This window comes from Cephus cinctus, unplaced genomic scaffold (assembly GCF_000341935.2).
Source record: "Cephus cinctus unplaced genomic scaffold, Ccin1 Ccin1_scaffold0123, whole genome shotgun sequence".
Classification (NCBI taxonomy): Eukaryota; Metazoa; Arthropoda; class Insecta; order Hymenoptera; family Cephidae; genus Cephus; species Cephus cinctus.
Genome location: NW_014332857.1, coordinates 2,704,935 through 2,724,541, shown reverse-complemented (window position 1 = coordinate 2,724,541; position 19,607 = coordinate 2,704,935). Strand labels below are relative to the sequence as shown.

The 19,607-nt window shown below is 38.7% G+C and overlaps 7 protein-coding genes across 12 annotated transcripts in view; 5 read left to right on the top strand and 2 right to left on the bottom strand.

The window, feature by feature from the left end:
• Positions 1 to 1,817: 1,817 nt before the first annotated feature.
• LOC107275096 (histone H1) lies at positions 1,818 to 3,120 on the top strand. Its single transcript, XM_015754878.2, has one exon. It carries the CDS (start codon positions 2,015 to 2,017, stop codon positions 2,690 to 2,692), a length of 678 nt encoding a protein of 225 aa, XP_015610364.1. The 5' UTR covers positions 1,818 to 2,014; the 3' UTR covers positions 2,693 to 3,120.
• Positions 3,121 to 3,227: 107 nt separating this feature from the next.
• On the bottom strand, positions 3,228 to 3,779 carry LOC107275097 (histone H3). The gene has a single exon (XM_015754879.2). It carries the CDS (start codon positions 3,683 to 3,685, stop codon positions 3,275 to 3,277), a length of 411 nt encoding a protein of 136 aa, XP_015610365.1. The 5' UTR covers positions 3,686 to 3,779; the 3' UTR covers positions 3,228 to 3,274.
• A 109-nt stretch (positions 3,780 to 3,888) lies between these two features.
• LOC107275041 (histone H4) lies at positions 3,889 to 4,331 on the top strand. Its single transcript, XM_015754784.2, has one exon. The coding sequence runs from the start codon at positions 3,968 to 3,970 to the stop codon at positions 4,277 to 4,279; it is 312 nt and encodes a 103-aa protein (XP_015610270.1). The 5' UTR covers positions 3,889 to 3,967; the 3' UTR covers positions 4,280 to 4,331.
• Positions 4,332 to 4,914: 583 nt separating this feature from the next.
• On the bottom strand, positions 4,915 to 5,449 carry LOC107275040 (histone H2A). The gene has a single exon (XM_015754783.2). The coding sequence runs from the start codon at positions 5,327 to 5,329 to the stop codon at positions 4,958 to 4,960; it is 372 nt and encodes a 123-aa protein (XP_015610269.1). The 5' UTR covers positions 5,330 to 5,449; the 3' UTR covers positions 4,915 to 4,957.
• Positions 5,450 to 5,546: 97 nt separating this feature from the next.
• On the top strand, positions 5,547 to 6,100 carry LOC107275039 (histone H2B). The gene has a single exon (XM_015754782.2). The coding sequence runs from the start codon at positions 5,660 to 5,662 to the stop codon at positions 6,029 to 6,031; it is 372 nt and encodes a 123-aa protein (XP_015610268.1). The 5' UTR covers positions 5,547 to 5,659; the 3' UTR covers positions 6,032 to 6,100.
• Positions 6,101 to 6,134: 34 nt separating this feature from the next.
• LOC107275038 (regulator of G-protein signaling loco) lies at positions 6,135 to 15,767 on the top strand. 3 transcript variants are annotated; one of them, XM_025079905.1, is made up of 16 exons: positions 6,135 to 7,389; positions 7,478 to 8,195; positions 8,315 to 8,929; positions 9,332 to 9,901; positions 10,971 to 11,060; positions 11,919 to 12,029; positions 12,109 to 12,333; positions 12,416 to 12,633; positions 12,717 to 12,909; positions 13,063 to 13,272; positions 13,635 to 13,908; positions 13,992 to 14,140; positions 14,250 to 14,333; positions 14,428 to 14,572; positions 14,652 to 14,743; positions 14,822 to 15,767. In XM_025079905.1, the coding sequence occupies exons 2-16, from the start codon at positions 7,569 to 7,571 to the stop codon at positions 15,299 to 15,301; spliced, it is 4,083 nt and encodes a 1,360-aa protein (XP_024935673.1). In that variant the 5' UTR covers positions 6,135 to 7,389; positions 7,478 to 7,568; the 3' UTR covers positions 15,302 to 15,767. The 3 variants fall into 3 exon arrangements, with proteins under 3 accessions (XP_024935673.1, XP_015610266.1, XP_024935674.1); XM_015754780.2 differs by lacking the exon at positions 10,971 to 11,060; XM_025079906.1 differs by lacking the exon at positions 13,063 to 13,272.
• A 346-nt stretch (positions 15,768 to 16,113) lies between these two features.
• The window catches only part of LOC107275037 (M-phase inducer phosphatase), a 57,912-nt gene continuing 54,418 nt past the window's right edge, over positions 16,114 to 19,607 (top strand). The window contains exons 1-3 of one of the 4 annotated variants that reach the window (XM_015754779.2): positions 16,114 to 16,401; positions 16,748 to 16,883; positions 18,616 to 18,902. In XM_015754779.2, coding sequence (XP_015610265.1) covers positions 18,656 to 18,902 — 247 coding nt within the window. In that variant the 5' untranslated portion in view covers positions 16,114 to 16,401; positions 16,748 to 16,883; positions 18,616 to 18,655. Of the gene's footprint in view, positions 16,402 to 16,747; positions 16,884 to 17,125; positions 17,594 to 18,615; positions 18,903 to 19,607 lie in introns of those variants that run through there. The other 3 variants (XM_015754778.2, XM_015754777.2, XM_015754776.2) reach the window with 3 other exon arrangements.

The following is a 19,607-nucleotide window of genomic DNA, read 5'->3' as shown; positions in this document are numbered from 1 at the left end:
TAGACAAAGGATGCAAAAAAAAATAGAAAAAAAAGGAATGCCGGGGATGAAGAGGGGTAGCGTGGGACGAAGGGGTAGCATTGCTTAGAATAGTCAAGAGAGAGAGAAAATATATGAAAAAAAAAATGAAAAAAAAGTACCGTCGTATTCCGGGAATTTGTCGCACGACAAGTTCTTGCCGGATATACCGGGATGAGAAAAAAATAGCAGTGGATAAGAAAAAAAAAACAGAACTAACAAATAAAAATATGAAACATAGGAGTGGGTGTGCGATGGACGAAACGATTGAGAGGAAAAGGAAAATTGTTGAAGATATTTTATACTCGCGAGAATGTTTCTCTGTACAAAATTTCTCCCATCTCTGTTGGCATATATATATATATATATACTTTTTTCCTATTTCCATCGCATTTGCATTTCTTCTTCCCGTAATTTTGTTTCGTCGATCGTTTCTGTCTATGCGTCTTGCAGTTATCAATTTTTTCTTCTTGGGTTGTGGCGCAATGTCCTGTATTCTAATCGTATAATACTAGGTTGTATTGCAAGTCTTGCGCGGCAGGCGACGAACGTTCGCTGCTGAGATATCGGTTTTCTTTGAAAATCTGTTCTACTTTCTACATAGTAACAATTAATAGCCAATTAACGAATTAATTATTAATACACCCGGGAGCGAGAGAATCGTGCTCCGGTAATAATAATACTTGAAGAAAAGAAAAAAAAAGGATGCGAAGCGAAACCAATTCAAATTTGTAAATAATGAAGATGAATTATCGATAAATAACAAGCAATATTTTCTATTTAATTATTACACCCCTCGTTTCGAGCATGATGGCATACAAGTAACGTCATCCTATAGGATTATATGCATAGCGTTATTATATTATACAAATATATATACATATTAAACATTAAAAATGTCTCCTAATACGAAATAAAAATGTATTTTTAACGGTACGCTTCGTCCAGTTCAAAATTATTATATCCCTTTGGATCCTGCTAGATTTTGGTGATCAAATTTTCCTTTACTTACAAATTTTATCCAAACAGTCTGATGCACTCAAGTCAATGAGATATATCAATGTCATTTTTATATCAATGAATAGAATAATGTAAAAATAAAAAATTGACAGATTCGAACATTCTCAAAATGAGAAGAGAATAATCTGAAAAAAAAAACGACAAATTGCTAGTCTTTTTGAATATAGCCAAATGGCGTCTTACTATATAGTTCAAGAAATGCCATAGTCGTTAACACACTTCCAATGAAGTATTGACAGTGAGTCAAGAAAAATCACCATAAAGAATAGGAATCCAGTAGAAGATGAATTGCAATGGAAACTACGTAGTGCGAAAAGAGCATCAAGCACTCGGAGCGAACTGCAGCCGACCTTAAACGTGAATGAAAATCACGACAGACGTGAAGAATCGAGTGAAAATTTAACGATACGTTAAGTTCCAGGTATAAACCAATCGGATAAAACCTTGCGTATTTCGTAAATGTCTTTCAAGGTCAATTAAAACGTTTTCTTTATCAAGGATGCACTCGCGACAAGTGCGCAACGCTTCACGGACCATCAATTCCTCACCTTAAAACACTGCCGAGTTTTACAAAATTACTTTCAGTCCCTCAGAATACATTGTGGAGAAGAGCAAAAGCCATACCGCAACCTCGTACATTCCTTCAGGATAAACGAAACGTTCACCGACAAACTTGAAACGGGTACCAGGTTCACATTCTATCTTGATGCGCACCACGTGCAAGCACAGCCTGGTCTCTCTTCAAGGTCCGTGCTCAGCCGTACTAGTAAAGCGATCCGAGCGTTAACCACCTTCTTATTCCGCGAGATAGCAGCAGTGTGCATTCCTTCGTAGTAACGATTGTAACAAGCTAAATCTCGTAAATAAAGAAATTGGTGTACGATAAAGGATTATTCGGGAGTACTAATTAAATTTGGTATTGGCTTACCAAAGAATTGTGATTTACCGAGGGAGAATTGGAGTGAAGAAAACAAAAATGGCAGACAAGGTGACATCGCCGGCCGTGATAACGGCCTCGAACATCCCGGCAGTACAAGCTTCGTCCGGAAAGAAAAGTGCAGCGGCTAAAGCAAAGAAGCCACGTTCCAAACCGACGCATCCTAAGACTGCAGACATGGTGATTTCTGCTATAGAGAATCTTAAAGATCGTAGCGGTTCTTCTCTGCAGGCTATTAAGAAGTACGTGGTGACCACGTACAAGGTCGACGTTGAGAAGCAAGCACCGTTCATCAAGAAGTATATCAAGACTGCTGTGGCGTCCGGAGCATTGGTTCAGACTAAAGGCAAAGGCGCTGCTGGGTCATTCAAGCTTTCCTCAGGGAAGTTGGAGGTGCCTAAGTCTAAGGCACTCAAGGCCAGTGTCAAGAGCAGTGCAACTAAGAAACCAGTGGCTAAGAAAACAATCGCCAAGAAGGCTTCTCCTGTGAAGAAAGCACCAGTCAAAAAGCCCGTGACTGTTAATGAGAAGAGGAAAGTGGTTAAGGGGCCTGCTGCCAAACAGCCAAAAGCTAAGGCAGCGTCGTCACCGATTTCTCGTAGTAAGAGCATCGCTAAGGTCACTCCTGTTAAGAAACAGAATCTGAGGAAGACGAAAATTCCGGCTAAGGCGAAAAAACCAGTGCCCAAAAAAGTCACGGCGGCTAAAAAGAAATAAGTTTGAGGAATTACGATCAGTTTTTCTCATGATAAATACTTCAATCGGCCCTTCTCAGGGCCACCATTTTGTCTCGCTGCGAAGGAATTATATATTCGTTAGTTCTTTGTTAGTCAATACAGTATTCCAACTGCTATTCTGTTGCGACTAAAATTTAAAATCACTTTTCGCTTAGTTCCATATACCATTCGTTTGATGTTGAAATTTTGCGGATAAGCTATTCGTTGGCAATTATTAGTATAGATTTTCGAAATAGAATTGATGAATGTTCTAAATATCTGAACTAATTCTTGATTTTTCTAGACTTACTGTAATATAGTTAAGAATTTCATTTTTTTTATTGTTAACCCTGTTAGCAACGTAAGAAAGAGTACCTGATTTCAATTTTGATAATATGTTAATAATAAATATATTGTATATCCATTCAATTTGAATTTTTCAATGTAGAACATCACTAACCCTATATCCCTATTACATCCTACCTAAGATGCAGTATATGTAATATAAACAGAGTATTTCCACGTATGAGTCAATTGTGGCCCTGAAAAGGGCCGAGTGTTTAAAGTATCAACGTTGAAAAAATTAAGCACGTTCTCCACGAATACGACGAGCCAGCTGGATGTCTTTAGGCATGATGGTCACACGTTTAGCATGAATTGCGCATAAATTGGTATCCTCAAAGAGGCCAACCAAATAGGCTTCGCTGGCTTCCTGTAGTGCCATAACAGCTGAGCTTTGGAAACGCAGATCAGTTTTGAAATCTTGGGCGATTTCTCTCACAAGTCGTTGAAAAGGAAGTTTGCGAATAAGTAGCTCCGTGCTCTTCTGGTAACGACGAATTTCACGAAGAGCAACAGTTCCTGGCCTGTAACGATGAGGTTTCTTCACACCACCTGTAGCTGGTGCACTCTTACGGGCAGCTTTAGTCGCCAATTGTTTTCTAGGAGCCTTTCCTCCAGTAGATTTTCTTGCGGTCTGTTTAGTACGAGCCATTCTAATGGCAAGAAATCGTCAAAAGTTTAAAAAAAAACCTTATATAAACGGTAGTCGTCAGTCTAAGCGTTCACACAAATGTCATGGTTAGTCCTTAGAAGTTGCTCTTATATACTATCCCGTTTCTAGAACGCTTCACGTGATTGGTCCATGTTGCTATGGTGGGGACAGTAGCGCTAGGCTTATAATAACCTCGCAAACAGCAGAACTTCAGTCAACGATCAACTGCAGTTGGTGCGTGTTCGTTAGATATATCTTAAAGTCTGAAAAGAATTCTGTAAAATGACTGGTCGTGGAAAGGGAGGAAAGGGGTTGGGAAAAGGAGGAGCCAAGCGCCACAGAAAGGTTCTTCGTGATAACATCCAGGGTATAACCAAGCCTGCTATTCGTCGTCTGGCTCGTCGTGGTGGTGTCAAGCGTATATCTGGCTTGATTTATGAAGAAACTCGTGGTGTCCTGAAGGTCTTCCTTGAAAATGTTATCAGAGATGCTGTAACTTACACCGAACACGCTAAGAGAAAAACCGTCACGGCTATGGATGTGGTTTATGCTCTTAAACGACAGGGTCGCACTCTGTATGGTTTTGGAGGTTAAGAGGTGACAACAGTCGAACGTCTCGACTCGAGAAAAAACGGCCCTTTTTAGGGCCACAAATTATTTCTACGTTTGGTTAAACATTTCTATACATAATTGAAAAATTAAAAATAACCTAAACTAGCACTTGTTATTAATAATTGGTATAACATTTGTATAAGTCACATTTTTAACAAATATGAGCATCACTGTAGATCGTTTTTTGTCGAGGTCGTTGGTGAAAACGAATATCGGTAGTTTGAAATATTATATACTTTCTAGAAATTTTGATTATGCGTGTACAAGTCTATTCCAGCTACAAAATCGTTATGGCATTGTAAAGATTATGAACATTGATTTTCAATACTACTCTTAACCAATATAGGTCAAAGTAAACATCAAAAATTAAATTTTATATTTTATTTGAAGTCGCAAGCTGGTTGAGCTAGGAAGTCGACGTTTAGAGAACATCAAAATAAATTTTAACCTCTTAGCTGTGTTTGTTTATTCAAATAACCTTAGTTCCAATAAAAATAAAATCCGAAATTTGTTCTGATCTACCTAAATAGGAAAGACCGTTAATCTTCGTAAAATTCAAAAAGAAATATTAACAGGAATAAAGTAAACAGCTATTGAACCTTCGTATAAATAATTGGTGGCCCTAAAAAGGGCCGGTCGAATTGCTAAATCAATTAGGATTTATTTTTTGTCAGTCTTCTTTGGCAGAAGCACCGCTTGAATATTAGGCATTACTCCACCCTGAGCAATAGTGACTGTAGATAACAATTTATTAAGCTCTTCATCATTGCGAATGGCCAGCTGAAGATGTCTGTTAATGATTCTGGATTTCTTATTATCACGAGCAGCATTACCCGCCAATTCCAGAATTTCAGCAGTCAAATATTCTATGACGGAAGCAAGATAAACAGGAGCTCCAGTCCCAACACGTTCAGCATAGTTTCCTTTCTTTAAAAGTCGATGTATACGCGCTACAGGAAATTGCAATCCAGCTTTACTAGATCGCGACTTTGACTTTTTTTGCATTTTTGAACCTTCACCGCGTCCAGACATTTTCGAAGTCACTGACTGAGTCAACAAATTAAAAATACAAGATCCTCTCTTCGTACAGCAAGAAGACTGATAACTTTGGCAGAGTTAACAAACTATATATATTATTCAGGAACCTTTAGGCGAGCCAATCAGATTGCCGCGTTGACTTGTTCCAGCAAGGAACTCTCTGATTGGTTAGACGTGGCGATACCTATAACTATAAGTATACTGGATTTACTTCGCAGCTTCAGACGGTTCCTGACAACGAATTGGAGATCTAGTCAATTTGTGATAAGATATTAAACAAAGTTGTTGAATTTTTCTTTTACTGATACTACTGACAAAATAAAGATGCCTCCGAAAACGAGTGGTAAAGCTGCAAAGAAGGCTGGCAAGGCACAGAAGAATATAACAAAAGGTGATAACAAGAAGAAACGCAAGAGGAAGGAGAGTTACGCTATTTACATCTACAAGGTTCTCAAGCAAGTTCATCCGGATACTGGTGTTTCCAGCAAAGCTATGAGTATCATGAACAGTTTCGTAAATGACATCTTTGAACGGATTGCTGCTGAGGCTTCGCGTTTAGCTCATTACAATAAACGCTCAACGATAACCTCACGAGAAATTCAAACGGCTGTGAGACTTCTGCTTCCTGGTGAACTCGCCAAACATGCGGTCAGTGAAGGAACTAAGGCCGTTACGAAATACACGAGTTCCAAGTAAATTTGAACGGGCTATGCTGCTGATATAATGACACAAGTCACCTTAAACAAACGGCTCTTTTCAGAGCCACCATTACGTTTTTTCTTAGAACAATACTGGTTTTCAAATTTTGTCTGTCGTAAGAATTTTTAGAAATTTCTTTGCAGTTGGCTTTTTTCTTTTAAAATTAAAAAATTCACGCTATTTTTAAGAGAAATTTGTCTGTTCTATTGCGTACATTCGAAATACTTAGTATTACAATCTACTTATAATGGGAAACGTTATTTTATCTGAGTTTATTAAATAATGACTGAATACCATACTTGAAGCATATCTCTAGTTTATGCAATAATGTTATCCGTATTAATATTGGTTAAAATATTTGAAGTACATGCAATAGTTCTGGGTGTGATCGTCGTAGAATTAAATAAATTTTGGAAATTGTGTACGCAGGTAACTTGAAAATAGAATTATCCAAGGAATTACTTAACTTTTACTCAAGTAGAGAGTTAACCTTCAGTAATTTGGAATGCTGATCCTTGACTACATCCATACGGGAAATATGGAAATACATTGTTATACGTTTATTTGCAAACTACTTACTCTTAAGATAAGTTTTTGAGAGAAACGTATTTACGAAATGTAGAAAATGAATTTTACTTTTAATAAGAAAGTACCTTGGGAAGTATAATCATAGCTATTCGATCGCTAGTCATTTTTATTTAATCCCGAATAATGATTATGTTCCTATTCTTGAAGAGAGATTAGAGGAGTGAATAATAAAACAATTTGTCTATAATGCAACAAAAATAGTATGCATCTCATTTTTTTTTAATCGAATGATTTGTTTCATGGTGTTAATATTTTGAATATTTGGACGTTACAGGTTTTTGAGTTACATGTGAATTTTTCTTTGTTATTAATCCGATGATCAGTCAGGATCATGCCCTGGACAGCCGTTTGGAGCTAGTACGAAGTTTACTTTTTTTTTATCTAGGCTTTGTATAGCTGCTGCAAAAGGCTGTTATAACAATCTCTTTTGACCTATTTAAATATAGCAAATAAATATCTTCATTATCGACCGTTCCACGTATAATGTATTTTAGGGAATTTTTTGTTATGGATATCAATTTTTGAAATATAATATAGTTTTTAATAAGAATGATTAAGTGCTATTAATATGGTACAGATTATACGTCAGGAATTCCAATGCAAGAACGAATATCATTTAATTTTGAAATCCATGGCTCCCAAATCCCCGTGCACAGTCTAGAGTTCAGTAGTTCATGGCTGCCATGGGAGAAATTGGTGTTTATGTTATGGGAATAGTCGCGCTTGAATTTCATTGAGTTTGTACCATTTCTTAATAAGTATTTCAGGTAAGGAAGTAACATTGTAAATATGAACATTATTAGATGCTTTATGAGCAAAGAGTGAACTCCATAACCTTTCTTTATGCACTTACAGGGACACGTGGACATGATTTCAGTATGCTGAGACTTCATTAGTAATTCTTCTTGGGAACGTACTCTTACTTTTAAGTAATTAAGTGACAAAAATGCACCACAACAGGCGAAAGAAAAAACGAGTGAACTATGGTGTACGTGCAGTGGAGTTGCAGCGGGGTAGCAAAGGTTTTGGATTTACGATATCAGGCCAGCAGCCTTGCATTCTAAGCTGTATCGTACAGGGTAGTCCTGCAGAGAATGCTGGTTTAAGAGCTGGAGACTATCTAGTTGCAGTTAATGGTCACAGTGTCAGTAAAGCTCCGCATGATGATGTGGTTCGACTTGTCGGTCACTCTAAGGGTGTACTGCGTTTACAAATTGCTGAAAATTATTACTCTGACTCATCGGATGAAGAAGGCTTAGCAACAGTGCGTTCAAAGCCAAAATATTCGCACAAACCAAGAGCAGCTAATACCGTAGTTCCAGTACAGTGTCGCGTAGCTAAAGTTGTCCGGGATTTACAAAGTGGTGCAATGTTCGATACAGCCTGTAGAGCCAAGATTCAATGCAGTCATTCTAGTCTTCATCATAGATGGAATATGGCCAGTCCACTCCCACCACCTCCACCACCAATAAACAGAAAACGAGATTCAGAGAAGATTGTACACAGAACAGTTGTTGGTTATCTTGGTACTATTGACATTCCCAATCAACTACCTGCGTCGTCCATGATGCAGGTATAATTTCACTGTGCTGTGCTATCCATTACCTTAATTTATTTAAAAACTGGTAGTTTATATGCATACTGCTTAATCTTGTGTAGTCAGTTGTATAGAATACTATTTACTTGTTGTAGGTACTTCGAAAGTGCATAAAGAGACTCAAGGCTGAAAAAAGGAACCCAACAACAGTACTTTTGACAATTCACGTAGCCAATATAAAATTGACCAACTCAGAAAATCGTGTAATAGCTGAATACCCATCTTATAGAATAATATTCTGTAACTCCTTCTCGGAGCAGGATAAACAGTACTTTGGGATCCTAACAAAATCTGTCAAAGATACCGATGACATAGTTTCAAATTCTTGCCATGTATTCACAATCTATTACAAGCTCATTGATCACGCGGTTCATTCAAGCACTTGCAATGTCTTTGGATTCACCTGTACAAAAACATCTGAGCTCAATGTCTGTCAGGAGTTTCCAGACAGTTGCAATGGTCTAATCGGTGCCATACAAACCCTCTACATATCTGACACATCAGATGCCGAAGCAAATCCCTACGGTGAGGAAAATCGTCGTCACCAGGAAGCTGTCTCTCCACAACCAAGCAATGTGAGCACTTCCACTGCCCACTCTAGCAATAGCGATTCAGGAATCGGTTTCAAGGATGACTATGGCAGCCATTCAGATAGAAATATTATTGCGGATTTTCCACGAAGACGTCAGTATCCTGCAGATCATGTCAGGGTACGTAGACTTTTTTCTCTGCTACTAGTATCGACCGTATCATGGTATCATGACCGTGTCGTGATGTCATGAATCCATGTGAAAAGACACGTTAAAATCAGTGTGGCTAAGTAATTACCCGTTATTTCCTAGTAAACGAGTCTTAACCGAGATAAAGTTTGATGTTAGTTTAACGTTTGTGCCTTATAAGTTCGTAGTCATTCTCCTCGGTTCATTCTGTGTAATGCATTCGTCATTGGTCAGTTCTGCGCGTACCAAGTGTTGTAGAATCTTTCCTGATCAGGATGTCAAATAATTCCGTTAATAATAGTTAGTGAGCAACGTGCAGAATTACTTAATTAACAAGTGGAAAAAAGACTATTTTTTGACAGTGTAAAAGAAACTGTATAAAATATTTTGCAGAATCCGGCAGTAGCATTTGCAAGGATGTCAACTGCAGTGGATTCATTGGGTTCCCGTTTAACAGTACGTGCTATATCAGACGCTAAGTGGACAGAGAGGATGAAGGCTGGCCATTCAAAGGACACGGAATTCCCGTACGATTTGGAGGGTGCAGGGAGCAATGGGGTAGTTTACGAGAAGGGTGCGGCAAGAAAGGACGTAGAGTGTGGGAAACAAAGCGTTGCTCGTGGTGGGGATAGCATCACCTGTCCAGGACCATCTGCCTCGCTCGGACTGAATAGTTTGTGCAGTTCCTCCCTGGATGCTCTAGTGACCACTTCAATGTTCCCCGTCGGAGCACTAGAGTCCAGCGAAAGTCTCTCCGAGGCAACAAGCTCCTTAGAGCCATGCAACAAGCTAAGTCCCAAAGTGTACAGTGTCTCGAAATCCTTAGTTCACAGCCTGGAGGATTTAAAACCTGGCATGGACTTTCCATCCTCGCTACTGCCGTCGTACCCAAGTAAGGATAAACGCTGGGGTAGCCTCCAGGAAATCCGGAACATTGGATCGTGCACGTCGGACAACTGCCTGGTGAGCAATTCAATTAAGACCATCCACAAATAACCCATTTCCTCAATTAACGTAATGTCAGCTACTCCCACCCTAACTCCTTATTCTTAGTCCTTCCTCGGGGACGTCCTGTACACAGCACCATTCACGGGATCTTACTCGACCGTATAGAATCAAGATCCACACCAGGTAGAAGCGTTTCGTTTAGTCTCCTATTGAGGACGCGTGATCATTTCCTGCTGGTGAAGCCCGGTTAGTCGCCGGGAACGAGCACAGGAGAGAACGCGCTCCATATAACGGAGGAATATAGCGTGCAGAATGAACGCACTATAGTACAGCAGCACAACTGGTTCTATAGTATAATAAGCATACACTATAGTAATTTAGGTGCGTATAGTGTATAAGTGAAACTATGCATGAAAGAGATTACATGATTCTTGTTGTGTGCGTTGCGTCTTTGCGCATGCGCGAGAACCTTTGTTGGAGGGGTGCACACTGAAGGAGAATACAATCAGACCGCCAGTAAGTTGCCAACCGCGCAACGTGTAAAGTCGTCGGTATATTCTCCATGCGCTTTGCCTGTTTGACAGTACGCTAGTACCTCAGCGTACACTACATAATAATAATCTGTTAGTGCTCGGTACGTGCTAGTTCGTGTATCCTTGCGTGCGCTTGTCATCTGGATGATCCCTCGCGTCTCGGATCGTGTGACAGCTTGTTAGGAACGCTAACCCTGGGGCGTAGCCCGTTTAATGAACGTTTAACGAAGAAGAGAAGTCACGGGCATAGTCGATGACACAGGATGATTCTGTAATTCAGAATTATATGGAATGTCTAAACCAGGGACGTTTAAAAGATTATATCAACTGATATGGATCTACTCGTACGTGGTGATCGCTTTTTCTCACTTTGATGAATTTTATTGTAACGTTAATTAACCGCTGAATCAGTTCCATTAGAACTTTATTGATCGCATTATAATGAATTTCTCGGTATCGTCTTATTGAGTTTGTATTTGTCGTATCGGCGCTCTCGACGGCTTTAGGTATTGCCTGTTTTTATAATGCCAGGAAATGATCGTTATTCTCAGCACGCTCACGTTCCTGGAAGTCGAGCGACGCGTCTTCAGGGAAAAACCGCTTGGATCTCTGAACACTGGAGATACAATAAAAATATAAGAGTACGTAGTAGAGAAAGCTATTTCTTTAGGCAGAAGCCAGGATAGTGGGTATATGCATGCTTCTCTCTTGATCATCTATGGTTTTTTTTTTTCATGGGATCAGCTCCAGGAGTATTCTTGTCCCACTTGGTTGTTCCGTGAAAGGTTTAATTAGACGATCGTAATCTGACAGGTAGTTTGCACGAAAATTCGACGAGGAAACGTGAGCCTATTGCGGTCTGTCTAATGGCGTGGGAGTTCATTCTGATTTCTCACGCTGTTACCATCTATTAAATAACAGGTGGAATTAATGCGTTGTACGGAACTACCTGTTGCGCTGAATGATTGTCGTATGTGAGATGGATAAATTGCAAAGATTTTAAGTACTATAAGACAAAATTACCCTATTCTTACTGGACTCTGTTACTGACTTGACTTTGACATTTTATGCGATAAGAATTTAAACTACAGTACAAAATTCTGACGATTTTATGCTCGGACTAGAAATATTGAATAATAAGGTACACAGAACGTCATTATTAAATAAATGTAATTACAAATATTACAGGTACTTAAACTTCCAATATGATTTAAAGTCATACTCTGGTAGGAATAGGGTTAATAGGGTCAGGGTTGTCTTCCTGGAAATTACTTTAACAAGAATTCCCTTGGTAAGCAGTTGTGTATGGCTTTCGTCGTTTCCGTTTTGCTCATGCTTGCAAAATCACACAAGGCATATATGGACATTGTTATGTTTTACTTTAGCATTATTCATAATGATTTTATCTATGTTTATTGTTGAAATTTTAGTGTTATGGTGTTTGTCTTGTGTTAGGAATGTTATCGTTATCTTGTAAATTAATAAATTTATGTTTTTAGCATGGCAGTATAGAATCCTGCAACAAGGCTTCTATATGCAATGGTGTTCGTAACTGGGCATCAGGTTTCGAGAAGTTATTGGGGGATCCTAAGGGTTTACAGACATTTGCAGTTAGTATACGTGATATCAAATTCTTTGTTAAATAAAAATTCTTTTTACTAACGAATCAACATTTCATCTTTATTATAGGAATTCTTGAAGAAAGAATTCAGTCATGAGAATATTTACTTCTGGGCTGCTTGTGAAAGATACAAAGATACTGAAGATGTAGCAATTAGACGCAGACTTGCTTGGCAAATTTATCAGAGACACTTGTCTACTAGTGCAGCTGAACCTGTTAATGTTGACAGCCATGCATCGGGTCAGATCACTCAGGAACTTCTGAACGAAGCACCAGCAGGCCTCTTTCTCCAGGTAAATCAAAATTCATATGAATCAATGTATGTCAGTGAATTTTCACTCGATTAATTTATCTATATCCATATTTGTATTTCAGGCCCAAAAACAAGTCTTCAATCTGATGAAGTTTGACAGTTACCCTAGGTTTCTGAGATCCGATCTATACAGAATATGTCTTGAGACTGGCAGCAGTGTAGTCATTACAGAGGACTGTGATTTACTAACAAGTTCACCAAGTGTAAAATTAAAGAAGAGTCACTCAGACGCCGAGGATCGTTGTAGAAAATCAATTCTGCCCTGGCACAGAAAGAATCGGTAATAATACAATAATTTATTTCAGTAACCAACAACTTCACCTTCTAGTTCCTTACCATATGTATCTCTTTCTCTTCTTACAGATCAAAATCCAAGGACCGCGGGGAATCGGAATACAACAAGACACCAAGCCGGAATGAGACAATATATAAGAGTTTTACAACAATAAAACGTGAAACTGAGGGAAACAATAACGAGGACAGTGTATCTATATCCAGCAGTAGATCTTCACTAGCTTCGTGGGACCTGGCTCTAAGACAGTCGTTCAATAAGCACGTAAGTAGCTTCCAGAGGACAAAGTCCAGGATATTTATGCAGCTCGTCCTCCTTTTCAATTGACTGAGCTTGATCACTCAGTGTCGATTCTTCATTATTATTTTCGTGTGGTGCACGTTGCGTAAGGGTTGTGTGTCTGTCTGTCGATTGTAGTCCGTATCGTCCTACGATGGTCAGTCAAACGAAAAGAAAGAGGTTCAGGCCAAGTGCACCGGGTTGAGTCGAGTCATATTACCCGATGGGTCCACCACTGTTGTGCCAACTAGCCAAACGGAGAGTATTAAAGACGTGGTGACTCGTCTCCTCGATAAGCGAGCTCTGCGTTACTCTAACTATGACGTTCTCGTGCTTGCCACGGACGAGGTCAGTGTCCATTTCTATTTCTCACTATTTATACATATATCGTTTTTATCAATTTATCACAATTTACTTCGCACAAATCATTTCACGGTTTACGGTATTCAATTATACTCTCACGAGACGACTAACACATTTTGGGTCACCGGTTTGCACATGGCTAACCATACTAAAAGGACATTGTTATATGTTACAATGCATGTTGCATGCTTCTTGTAATCATAGAAAGGAAGTAGATTGCATTTCGTTTGTATTTATTTATTTTTGGAGTATTAGCATGATTTTGTGTTGTATGTACATTGAAAGTTGTAATAATTTGTCGTCAGTAGATGTATTAGATGTGGACGTTTTTTATTTTATCTTGTTAGATGGTTAACATCAAGTATCCCTCGTCGGTGTTAGCTGGTCAGGAAGTCGAAGTCGTCCCGACCAAGGTTCTCAAACTCGACTTGCCATCCAGGAGAATCATCACTGTCGTGGCTCACAAGGGTCGTACTCTGCGGGAAGTTCTCAGACCATTGCTGAATAAGTACGGATTCAAATTGGAACTTATTACTATCTGGGGTGAGGGTCATCCTGTACCATTGGACATTCCTGCCATTAATGTACCTTCTAGACTTGTGCTTACATCCGGAAGTGAAGGTGCGTCTACATTTTATGCTATTCTAATTTAATTGTTTAGAGAAAATCATTCTATTTTAGTGATACTTATGTCTTTTATATAGATTTTCACAAAGACGTGTCATCCCTTAAGTTCGCTGAGGACATTCCTCAGGGACAACCAACTCTTGACGAGATCACGAATAAGGTCTTCGAAGAACTTCTGGTTGGCAAAAGTACAAACAAGTATCAGTACCACGAAGGCTCCTGCAAGGTAATAGTAATCTGTTTTGTTTCAATTTTTGTAAATTTAATTTTATGCTTATTAACCCATACAATGAGTAATTGCAATTGGACATTTTTATTCTTTATGACCGACACAGTCCGATGATCAACGCTCCGAAGGATCGTCGATACTCTCCAGCAAGTTCTTCCTAAGAGACTCCACTATTCATGGAAAGAAAAAGGTACGCTGCTACTTACATTTTTCTTTAAGCATGTATGAATCTTGTGGGGATAAATAGTCTTGATAGAAACATTAAATGAATTACTCATTTTCAGGGAAAATCGAAGTGCAGTAATGCAAGCGAGAAAAGCAACTCTACGGATTGTACTACTGAGGAAACGTCTCGACCTCATCCTCCTCTGATTGCTAAATGGAGAAACGGAGTGAAGCTTCAGCTTCCTGGTAGATTCGACGGTGAAGGTATGAAGTGTTTCAGTAAAAATAATTCATCGAGATTTAATATTGTACAATTTACAGTGAATTTAATTTAACATTGCAGATTTGTATGAAGGCTTGAAAAGGGCTCAAAGATCAAGATTGGAGGATCAGAGAGGAACTGAAATCAATTTCGAGCTTCCGGATTTTCTTAAGGTAATTTCAATCTCAAATCTCACGTAAAAAATAATATAATGAAGTTTAGTAAGTCCGGTTCTCTCAATCTTTACATAGAACAAAGAAAATGGCAAGCACATGTCGGGAAAGAAAGCACGAAGACCTCGTGTCACGTCTGCAAACTGCGAAGCAAATTCAAAATTCTACGACGACAGTGACGATAAAAATATCCAGGGAGTTTCCGGGATTCTGGATCGTAACAAATGTCCATCCAATGGTAATTTGGTGGACCAAACTTATACCGATACCACAGAGTCCTTGGACTCTTCCAGCAACCTAGACAATACTCTCGTGGATGGTGATCAAACTATTCTTGAGAATGGTTCCCGCACTCAGCGGAAAGAGTCACCACCTTTTGTATCACATTTTGTTTCTCCGGTGAAGCTTTCGAAGCCACCACCGCTGCCACCTAAGCCGAAAGCATTGCTCTCAAACGTGGCCAAGAATCATTTGTTGTCTTCTAAACCGTTTCAAAGAAATGTCACGACGGCATCCTCGAGCGTCCCCGATGTTTGTGAGGCTAAAAATGTATTCTGATAACATTCAAGTAAGATATGATGTGTAAAAGAAAAGTATTATTAGAAGAGAAAAGTGCCTTTTATATATTGTTAAATTCTTAATGATTCCATCACAGGCGCCTATTAAGTTAGTTTTTGGAAATTCAAACTTTTAACCCCCTTCGTTAAGAAGGGCGTATATGAAATTTTCAATGGAAAGGCTGATAAGATTTGGTACAGAGAGGCCACTTAGTTGTTAAGAAATCAAGACTAAGAAATGATGATTTCTCGTTATATCTTTATATTTATATTTTCTATGATGCTAATGAACGTTATTTCCCGGTTGTACGGGAGTAATCAGTGGAACTATTTTATTTAATTTGAAATGGGGTTGTCGCATGGAAACTGACGATGCGGCATCTACAGATATATATGTATATATATTTACATATAGTCTTTTATATTTCTTCGAAATAAAATAAACTTGAAAGATTTAAAAACGAAAAGTGGTTTATCAATTTTTCAAATACAGTACTATACCAAGCAATGTTATCTTAGATGTTCAAACTAAAAGGAATAAAAATTTTGATTTTCAAATATCCCTCCTCTCATCTAAAATTGTATAAATAAATGATTTATTTATCGTACTTTTCAGTTACTTATATCAAAAACAATTGTCAATAAAAATTATGAGGAATCGACCGACGTCTATTAATATCGAATAGACTTGAAATTTAGGTAAAATTGAAGAAAACCCCTCATAAAGAATGTTTAGTAGTTTTCGATAATATTTGTTCTAGAATTTGGCAGCACTGAATCAACGTGCCTTTAAAACGAGCGGCTGTTCTTCATTGCTCAGTCATACCTTTCAATCCTTGTCCCGGTGAATCGAAACAGTGGACCAATCGAGATATTGAAATCCCTGAAAACTCAAAATATCTACGAATTCGTGAATTCTTGTAAAAAATCATAAAGTAATTTAGTGTCTCGAAATTTCTTAACGAATTTACGCCAACACGCTTCAGCCATTGTTTCTGAGTTCGCGGTATTTTCTTTCAATCCTTAAGATACAGTTTTACGGCAAGATCCACTCATAAATACCAAAGGAATATCATCAAAATCCATCGTAATTGGTCACAGGTAACTAATTTCTTAATTACTTACCAATTCTAACAATCGTCGATAGTCTAAGTCAATGTAAAAAAAGGTTAATCCATAGACACAGTGACATTGTAAGCTGTACGCTTTCCAGCAAACATTCCTTTATCTTATTTTATTATCCGGTGTCCGATTAAACAGTTATCATCAATACAAACACATAACATCTAGTTATTAAGACTGGTAAAACATGTAATTTAATCCAGAAGTATCAATTCCATTTAGCAATGCCACAGTCATTGTCTATCAATGAACATAAGGATTGCATTCTAACAGCAATGCTTTTACAAGTTCGTTAATTCTGTCCAAAAATTCTAAAACATTTCAGGAAGCTGTGGGTGGGCTTGGACCAGTTAGGCCACACTACACCAATATCTCGTTTGGCCATGTAACATTATCCCTTCATAAAATTGAGAAGCTGAGAAGGAAAACAGTCTGGCAGGCAGACAAGTAACTGTAACCAAGTAAGTAATAGAGACGTCAGCCATCAAGAAAGTAAGAAAGAAGACCATTTAACCGAAAAACTTAAGACAGTTAAGATGGTCATTAGCAGTGTGAGTAAGGGGAGTCTGCACAATTTGCGAAAGATGATCCTAGAAATATCTGTTGCTTTTCCCCACTCAGTCCTTATCACCGTTCCTACGCATGCGCATTACCGGTCCAGGTCTCCCACATAGTCCATCCCCCCACTGTGCTGATTGGGCCTTTATCATTTGAATTATTCGCAGATCAGACCCGGTCAGTCCCGCCCGAGCAAGCATGTCGTTCGTATCGCGTTAACAAGCCGAATTCTCATAATTCACAACCATCATTCACACTGCACCGGTACGTTAGACAATCATCAACGCACAATTTATTCAAAAGTTCATTATTTAGTCTCTCGTTCCTAATTATTATACAACAATCGCAGTATTAATTCCACGATGGTGATGTGTAAATTTATTTATAATATTCCTGCCGGAAACGAACGGCATTTCTGTTTGTAAATATGAGTCGAACTCGGTCGCGTTTCATTATTGTTCCCAGTCACTTGGGCCAATTGACCTCGCTTTAAGATCGTGCCGTGCTCACCATTGGACCTTTTATTTCTATTTCTTTTTTTTTCCTTATACCCTACGCTTTCCATCCTCTGTGTTTAGGCTTCCTGACAGTGGTACTCTTTACGTGGGTTAAGGTTAGTTTCATTGTTATTAACTCGCTTGAAACGATTCAATCAAAGTACTGATACAGAAACGTTACACAATGATTACTTGTAATCATGAATTGTTCTTGAGTCCAATGCATTATTCACATATCACTTACAATTAGTGACACATACTTTATTATATATTACAATACACGTACAATTTCGGATTGCATTTTCCGAAACTCAACGCTTGCTCAGTTGCGCCTACAAGCTGCAACATGTTAAACAAAGAAAATGAACCGTTTGCCTATATCTAGGCGCGTAAAAATATTGAATATAAATTCTTCAACTATCATATTGTTATCGTAGTAATTTATTGCTTATCGGAATAATGTTATGACGCTGTAATATTTTGACGTTGCGTTTTACATACCGACTGTTATAATTTCAAATGGCCGTTGTAGTGGAAATATAGTAATATCACGCTCGTGTTTTATCGTGATTAAAAATACTCATGGCCGGTGTCCATGACGACGGCCGAGCGAAAACCGTTGGACGGTTTTAAGGGAGTGAGCAAGAATGTATTATACAGAGAAAGAAGAGTCTGTTGATCCTTAAACGGTTTAAAATGGTTTGAACGACCGGCGACCAATTGGGCTTGGGCGCCTCTTAATCGGCTTACTCATTGGCTGACAAGAAGGAAAGTCAAGAATACTCCTTTGTTGACTTTCCTTTTTTTTTTTAAATATTTTTTCACTCCTTTCTCCATTACATACTTTTTTTCATACGGGCTTATATCACTTACTTACCTAATGTCTCCGGACACTGAATCGGATCAGACGCACGCGTTAACGTCATTGGAGATAGCCTATCCTTTTTTTAAACTGTCATTTAGATTTGTCACTCGTAGGATCGGCTTAGATTGTTTTTGACTCTTGACGCCTGTCACTCACACATACGCGGGAGAAAATTGATTTAACGTTTCTTAATAGTCAGTGTGTTTATATATTGTATTTTAATGTTATTGATTTTTCGAATATCGATTTTTTCATATTGCCGTTTTTTTACAGTAAAAAGAAAAAAAAGTAGAAGACTCGTAAATCCTAAAAGATGTCTCGCTGGCGCAGTGGCTATCTGTTGTCCAAGATAACAGAGCAGGAGGATCAGGAAGGATCATTAAGAAAATCAAAATCACCTGAATTGATGTCGCCGATTGCAAGTATCGTGCGAGGACTGAGCAGATCGACTCTGTCTTCCGGTGATACACCAAAGTCGGGTTCGAAGACCAGATCAAAGTCGACGCCAAGGGCGTCGCGACGCACGGACCACGTGCAGTGTCATGGCAGCGCTGAGATCGGTGAGTACAATTACGATTAATTAGCAAATTAATTAATTATTAAATAAGAATATTTTTATGGATTCCCCTGGACCAGTATCTGTCAATGATCTTTTGGGATTCTGTCCAGATAATTATTTATATCTGTAGCTTGTCATCTGATTCAGCGTTATCTTTGGCCTTGTACTACTCGCTTGGCAACAGACTCCCCTGAAACGGAGGTGTCGCGTGTGGCGCTTGGCGCGAATGTCCGCCTAACGGTCGTTAGAGAATCCGCATTTCTCATTGGAGCGATAAGTATTAGCGTCGCGTGTCGCACGTGCGTTAACAACTGCGCATGCGCGGGAAATAGTTGCTCGCAGGCAAATGAATTTTTGTATCTCTGCTAGTCTCTTATCTCTTTCTTTATTCCGGCTATTCTGGGCCTCGTTGTACGACGATTAGCATAACGGGCCCACGACCCCGGTGCATATCTTAGAATATCGAAAGGGGACCTAAGGTTTGTTCGGATAGTCTCGGGATTTTTTTGAATTACAAAGATAACACAGGGTCACGGGTCTTTGAGGTGGCTGATGATTCACGTGGTCGTGGAAGATTTACCTGCATACATTTTAGTATTACAGAAGAGACAAGAGATAATGAGATTTTGGTATTATCTATTTGGGGGGGGGGGGGGGTTTTTTTTTTTTTTTTGGGTTTTTTTTTTTTTTTTTCCCTTTTTTTTTT

What these genes read in the sequence shown, in the direction of transcription:
- LOC107275096 (XM_015754878.2), top strand. Translation starts at nt 2,015, where the DNA reads ATGGCAGACAAGGTGACATCGCCGGCCGTGATAACGGCCTCGAACATC.
- LOC107275097 (XM_015754879.2), bottom strand. Translation starts at nt 3,685, where the DNA reads ATGGCTCGTACTAAACAGACCGCAAGAAAATCTACTGGAGGAAAGGCT.
- LOC107275041 (XM_015754784.2), top strand. Translation starts at nt 3,968, where the DNA reads ATGACTGGTCGTGGAAAGGGAGGAAAGGGGTTGGGAAAAGGAGGAGCC.
- LOC107275040 (XM_015754783.2), bottom strand. Translation starts at nt 5,329, where the DNA reads ATGTCTGGACGCGGTGAAGGTTCAAAAATGCAAAAAAAGTCAAAGTCG.
- LOC107275039 (XM_015754782.2), top strand. Translation starts at nt 5,660, where the DNA reads ATGCCTCCGAAAACGAGTGGTAAAGCTGCAAAGAAGGCTGGCAAGGCA.
- LOC107275038 (XM_025079905.1), top strand. Translation starts at nt 7,569, where the DNA reads ATGCACCACAACAGGCGAAAGAAAAAACGAGTGAACTATGGTGTACGT. An exon ending in GACAGTCGTTCAATAAGCAC is followed by an intron (nt 12,910 to 13,062) that starts GTAAGTAGCTTC and finishes TGTCGATTGTAG; the next exon opens with TCCGTATCGTCCTACGATGG. An exon ending in TCGTGCTTGCCACGGACGAG is followed by an intron (nt 13,273 to 13,634) that starts GTCAGTGTCCAT and finishes TTATCTTGTTAG; the next exon opens with ATGGTTAACATCAAGTATCC.